Here is a 6,855-nt window from a genome sequence, read left to right as displayed (position 1 = left end):
AGCCCTTGTATTTTAATTGGGACAATATATTTTTTGGTTATTGAATTTGGCAACTAGTCTTACTTTGGTACTTGTATTTTTTTTATCCACTTTGGCACATGAACTTGACAACTAGGTACATTTTGGTCCCTGAACTTAAAAAATATAAAAGTTTGATGATGTAGTACCCTGATATTACACCATATCGTTACCTGAAAATTTATAAATTTAATAATTGATCCAATGCTTGAATAGATCCGACCATCAATTCTCGATTCAACCAATTCACTTGATTCGACCATTAGACCAACAAATGATTAAAAAATTCATAAAAATCTAAAAAACTAAATTTATAAAAAAAACTATTAAACTGGTTCAGCCGATTCAAACTATCGTCCAGGTTTTCAATCTTTTCCAATTTCAAGTAGTTTTTTATTCAATTGGTTCAAGCCTTTTGCTTGAACTATTACATTGATATGTTCTTGATTTGTTCGATCCAGTCTTATTTCAATAACATTGGTCACAACATCAAATCTTGACATAATCCACGTTTAAGGATTAAAATGGATTTGGTTGCCAAGTTCAAGGACCAAAGTAGACCAAAAAAATTACAAATATCAAAGTAAACCTAGTTGCCAAGTTCAGGGGACAATAGTTATATTATCCCATTTTAACTTGATATACTTTATCATTTATTTAACCACATCATTAATACAAACACATGTTTAAATTTCAATTACATGTTCTAAATATGTTTCATGTCAATTTCAATCTAGCATTTCACACCTAATATGACAAATAGATTGATGGAAGGATCTGGTTGAGACGATATTGATATTTAAAGGATTCAATTAGAATGTTTTAAAATTTTGAGATCAATTTAAAACATGTGAATTTAGAGACTCTAATGAAATTAACCCTTTTCCTTTCGTAGTTTTATATGGATAAACAAAAACATATGGCGGGTCATTGGGGCTCTTTGTGCACAATTGGATTCTGAAAACAAAAAATTTAAGGTTGGGTGTTAAAATTTTAAATCAAATTAAAATCAAGATATGAGTAGAGATATTTATAGGTCGAGTTTAACTGTTTAAGTATAATATTAGTAAATTTTATATTTGTTCAAGCTTTATTTGGTCCGGCTCAAAATACATGTTTAAAATTTTGCTTAGATCTACTCATATTTACAAATTTTAAACAGTTTCATTACAAGTTCTAATTATATTTGTTCGTTTTGACACAATGTCTAAAACGAAGCATAACCATCCCTAGTCCATAAACAAGAGAATAACATGCTTTAATGCACTCGAACTCATGTCCTCCTGCATTGGCAATAATATCCATACCAATCAAACTAAGACTCAATCGACTTATTTATTAAAATTTATATATAATTATATTAATTTTTTTGATATTTACATTATAGTAGTATTATATATTACTATAGATGTAATTTTAAATGTTAAAAATAACATAATATTTAAATATAACATAATATAAAATATTATAAACTTAAAAAAATGACTGAACCAGATTTGGTTCGAGCTTTAAATACTCAAGCATGAGTCCGACCCATATTTTAAATGGGTCTATTTTTTTTACTCAAACTTATTTTTTATATCTAATATTTTTGTTCAAACCCTTTTAAACTTCAAATAAACTTTTAAACATAGATAGTTAATCTAATTCACGAACAAATCGAATATTACTTCAAATAAACTTTTAAACATAGATAGATAATCTAATTCCCGAACAAATCGAATATAAAAAATGGCATAAAAAAAAATCTCCCCCTGTGACATCACCCATGAAAAACTCTATCTAGCACTTATATTACAAGTTGATATCGAAGACATTGGAACATTCTTTATATAGCCCCGTTGGTATGATTTAATCATCCAACATTTACACATATATGTTGTTTGCTTATTAATGAAGAAAACCAGCCCAATTAATTAATCATGTTGTAATTTTTATCAAACATATTTATAGGTAATAATATAAAGATATATCTCTTTAAATACTTGAAAATTCATGAAAAAAAACTTAAATTTTAATTATAGAAATATAAAATTTTATATTTTTTTCTGTACTTACATACTCAAATATCCTATTTAAGATTTTTAGTGCTTAAACTAAATAAAATTATAAACAAATTTAATCTCACTTGTCATCTTAATAACATTTTAGAAGTGTGAACGAGGCATCTGTGTTTGATAAAAAAATATAAATAACTCAAATTATCAAGTCAACTAAGTTCAATATATCACTATATACTCTGAGCAACTCGCAAATCTAATCAAGATTTTTTTAATTTATAAATATATTTTTAATATGTTGATATTAATCGAATTTGAACTAAGCTTCAAATAAAACATTTCAAAATAAACTTCTCATCTGGATTTGATTACAACCCTACATTAATTGTATTTTTTTTATAAATATATAAATGTTATGAGTTTGTTTTTCTTCACCAAATTAAGTTGAGACCCCAAATTTTATATCTTTTAACATCTGGTATTTGGAAAAACAAAACTCACAAACATTTGAATTTTATTTTCGTCAAAGTTCATTTAAAAAAAAAAAAGTTTCATTGAGTGAATAATAATAATTGGTGGACTATAAAAAAGTCAACTTGTCATGTTCGTTGAAAAATGATCGGCAAGTGGGAACACAAAACACTGGTCAACTAAGTCAGCTCTCATTTAAAAAACAACAATAATAATTTAAGTACGCATTTTTTAAAACAGAATAGAAAATATTTAATTAATTAGTTCTATTAGTTATAATTTAGAAAACGACTTCCAATTTATTTTATAATTTATTTTTAAAAATGTATGTGATCTGTTTCAAATTGCAACTCTTTTTATTACAAAATTAACATGAATTAATTAAACTAGTGTGAACTCAAAATACTGGTCAATCAAGTCAACAATTTATTTTTAAAAAATAACAAATTACTAATAATTATTTAGTTTGGCATGTGTATTTTTATATTCTATTAAAATGGTTTTAAATTTTAATTATACTAATTAATCTATATAATTTCCCGGATATCATTTATTTGAAAAACTACATAACATTAAAATATCTTGTCCGTATTTTCTTTGACTTGTAATTAATGTCAATTATAATTGTCACCGACCATTTTTTTGTTAAAAAAAAAGATGTCTTAGAATTATAGCTTTTGTTATAATTATAGTATAATCATATAATTTAAACTAAAATAATTATAAAATAAAATATCACGAGATCCTTGTGTTAAGATTCAATTTACATTTTGTCTCATTTGTTTAAAAATAATTAAATTAATTTAAGTACAAAATAGATGAATTTTTAATAGAACGATCAGATTATTCTTTAATCAAATGTGCATTAATTAATTTATTAATTTTTGAATAAAAATGTCAAATACAATCAATCTTAATATAATAGCTTCCATAATAATTTTATTATAGATAACTAATACACAAATGAAATTCAAACCTAAATTATTATTGATATTTAGATTAGTTTTATGGTCCGAATTATTATTATATCTACATAGTTAATTTTTAAACATATATTATTTAAATTGTTAAATAATAATCCGAATTATAAATCAATTTGAAATATGCAACTTATGATGTAAGACCGGATCCAGACTCATACATAGTTTGTTTGCAGTTACCCTTTTTGGTAATTTCGCATTGCCTTCTCTCCCATTCTAACGAACCTTCTTACCAACTTTTCCTTTTGCCGACATGTCCCTCCCACAGATTTATTTGGAAACCAATGACCACTCTCCATCTAAAACAATTTACATATATACTAAGAATAAATTTTAAAAAAATTTTAAATTGAATTAAAATAATAAAATAAAATTCATCCATTTTAATAATTTAAAATAAATTTTACTCGATTCGATCTAAATAGATCTAACATTCAACCTAAAAAGTTCGAGTATCACTATATTCAAGTTTTTCTAAATTTATTTTAACGTAAAAATTATAACCTTAATTCATAAAATCTGTTACCATTTCTTCCCATCATCTATGGGTTGATATTGAATAAAATTAACATTTAAAATCATATTTAATATTTATTTAATATCAAAATTATATTTAAATTTATTTAATTTTGGATCCACCATTTTTATTCCAAAGTCCAAACTGAGTGGTGTAATTTCTTTTTAATAACAAAATTATTTTAAAAAATCACACGAAAACATGAAAAGTCAACGTCAACGTCAAATCTAAATCGCTTATTATACCGCGTTCACACCGTCGCTAAGACACGCGCTTCCTTAGACACATCTCCAACCGCGTTGGCTACCATACGTATATATATAAATCCTGCGTTCCCATCTTCAATTTCAAATTCATTTTTGCGTTCATATTTCGTCAAACCAAAAATCAAACCCCATAAATTATTTCATGGAAATTGGGTCTTCCCAATTCTTTGCCTCTGAAGTTCTTGCTTATAACAACACCGGCACCGGCGGAGGAGACGGCGGCAAGTTTTATTGGTTTCAGGATATGGAAGATGACAAGAAAAGGAGTGGAAACAACGAGTTTATGGATTTACATTCTTCGATTTCGCTATTCGATGATGAAATGAAGCACGAGCAACTTCAGTGGTTTACTGATCCTGATCAAGGAAGAGGAGCTGTTTTTGAATCGAATTACAGTGAAACGAATGATTATTTCGATCAAATTCAAAGTCATTATACTGAAATCGATGAATTTGATGATTCACGGAAGAAACGCGCGAGAAAATCAAGTTCACCGGTATCTGTTCCGGCGACGGAGGATTCAGGTCCATCGCAATCAGGCGGAACAGGACGGCGGTTATGGGTGAAAGACAGATCCAAAGACTGGTGGGAGAAGTGCAACCACCCGGATTTTCCCGACGAGGAATTCAAACGCGCGTTTCGAATGAGCAAATCGACGTTCGATATGATTTGTAAAGAGCTTGAATCAACGGTGATGAAAAAGAACACGACGCTCCGCGATGCGATACCGGTTCGTCAACGCGTTGCGGTCTGCATTTGGCGTTTAGCCACCGGTGAACCGCTCCGAATGGTATCAAAACGGTTCGGTTTAGGAATTTCAACTTGCCATAAGCTAGTTTTAGAGGTTTGTGCCGCCATTAAAACTGTTTTAATGCCTAAATATGTCCAATGGCCCGATGAAAACAAATTAAATAAAACCAAATTGGAGTTCGAATCCGTCACCGGAATCCCAAACGTCGCCGGCGCTATCTACACCACTCACGTCCCGATCATCGCTCCAAAATCCAACGCCGCCGCATATTTAAACAAGAAACAAACGGAGAAAACCCAAAAACAATCGTATTCCATCACACTCCAAGGTATCGTAGACCCAACCGGCGTTTTCACTGACGTTTCAATTGGTTGGCCTGGTTCAATGTCCGACGAACAAATCTTCGAGAAATCGGCGTTTCATCAAAGCGCCGTTAAAGGCCAAGTAAAAGGCGTTTGGGTAGTCGGAAGTAAAGGGTACCCATTAATGGATTGGGTTTTAGTTCCTTACGCTCATCAAAATCTAACTTGGACTCAACACGCATTCAATGAGAAGATCGAAGAGATTGAAAAAATGGGTAAAGAAGCATTTGCGAGACTGAAAGGAAGATGGTCGTGTTTGCAGAAAAGGGCTGACGTTAAGCTTCAAGAATTGCCGGCTGTGCTCGGCGCTTGCTGTGTTTTGCATAATATTTGTGAGCTTCGAAATGAAGAAATGGAACCCGAGCTTAAAATTGAAATTTCCGATGATGAAGTCGTGCCGGAGAATAATTTGAGATCCATGGTTGCCGTTCAAGCTAGGGATTATATTGCTCATAATTTGCTTCACCATGGCCTCGCCGGTACCGGTTTCCTATAGTGATTTCATTATATTATCCTTAGTTAAAAAATTTTGTATTTTTTTTAGTGTATAGTCCAATAATAATAGGTAGATAGGCAGATTTTGATTGTATTTTTTGGGGGTATGGAATAAAAATTCTATTTGACTTTTTAGTTAATTAATTTTTATTGACTTTTTAATAAATAAATTTAAATTTTGTGGATTAAAAATTATTGGAAGAACTAATTTATTTTCAAATTATGTTACATAAAATGAAACAATTGACCACTTACAATTTAATAGTTTATGTTTTGTTGATTGTATTAATATTTTCTTTATCATAAAAATCATCAAAAAATATTCTCTGCTTCATTTCACATGTTATAATGATTATCAATCAACATATAATTTTCGAGAATCCTTCAAATATATAGAAAAATCAAAATTATTTAACCATATCATGTTTGATATGTATTAGTATCCGACACTCACTCTTAAGTTCGAGTAACATAAACCATTTACATTCAAGTAATCAAAGACAAAATTATAATTTTTTGTTGAGGCTGAAATTAATTTATATACTTTTGTATGAGTTAAAATGTAATTTCATCATTATATTAGTTTATATTTTTATAATATTTAGAAACACCAAATCAAACTTTTATCATTATGGAAGGGCCAAACTGCAATTTTAATAGTATTAACTTGTAATTTTGTAGACTTTAGAGGGTCTAAAGAGGAACTTTAGCATTTTGTAAGAGTTCTTCTTGTCCTTGACATGGGCATGTGTCGATAAAAGTGCCACGGAGGCATTTCTATTAAGTATTAAATTGCATTTTGTCATTTTTACTAAAAAAAAGAGTAAATTAGCCCCTATACGTTAGGTTGAAGAGCAAACAGATTCTTTTGTTAAAAGTTTCATCAATTTCTACTATTAAAAATTGGTCTTTGTACATTAGCATAAGGTATACATTGGCACATTACATGTCATTGTCTGGTCATTCCATTAGCCACACATTTTTTAACGGTACAA

At 29.1% G+C, this 6,855-nt stretch overlaps 1 protein-coding gene across 1 annotated transcript; it reads left to right on the top strand.

Annotated features, from left to right (window-relative positions):
• Positions 1–4,283: 4,283 nt before the first annotated feature.
• Positions 4,284–6,052, top strand: LOC108469033 (protein ALP1-like). The gene has a single exon (XM_017769921.2). It carries the CDS (start codon positions 4,395–4,397, stop codon positions 5,859–5,861), a length of 1,467 nt encoding a protein of 488 aa, XP_017625410.2. The 5' UTR covers positions 4,284–4,394; the 3' UTR covers positions 5,862–6,052.
• Positions 6,053–6,855: the final 803 nt, after the last annotated feature.

Source organism: Gossypium arboreum, chromosome 8 (assembly GCF_025698485.1).
Source record: "Gossypium arboreum isolate Shixiya-1 chromosome 8, ASM2569848v2, whole genome shotgun sequence".
Taxonomy (NCBI): domain Eukaryota; kingdom Viridiplantae; phylum Streptophyta; class Magnoliopsida; order Malvales; family Malvaceae; genus Gossypium; species Gossypium arboreum.
Note: the sequence above shows the minus strand (reverse complement) of the source record. Positions and strands in the feature narration are given on the sequence as shown.

Coding starts and splice junctions, on each gene's coding strand:
- LOC108469033 (XM_017769921.2), top strand. CDS start 4,395: ATGGAAATTGGGTCTTCCCAATTCTTTGCCTCTGAAGTTCTTGCTTAT.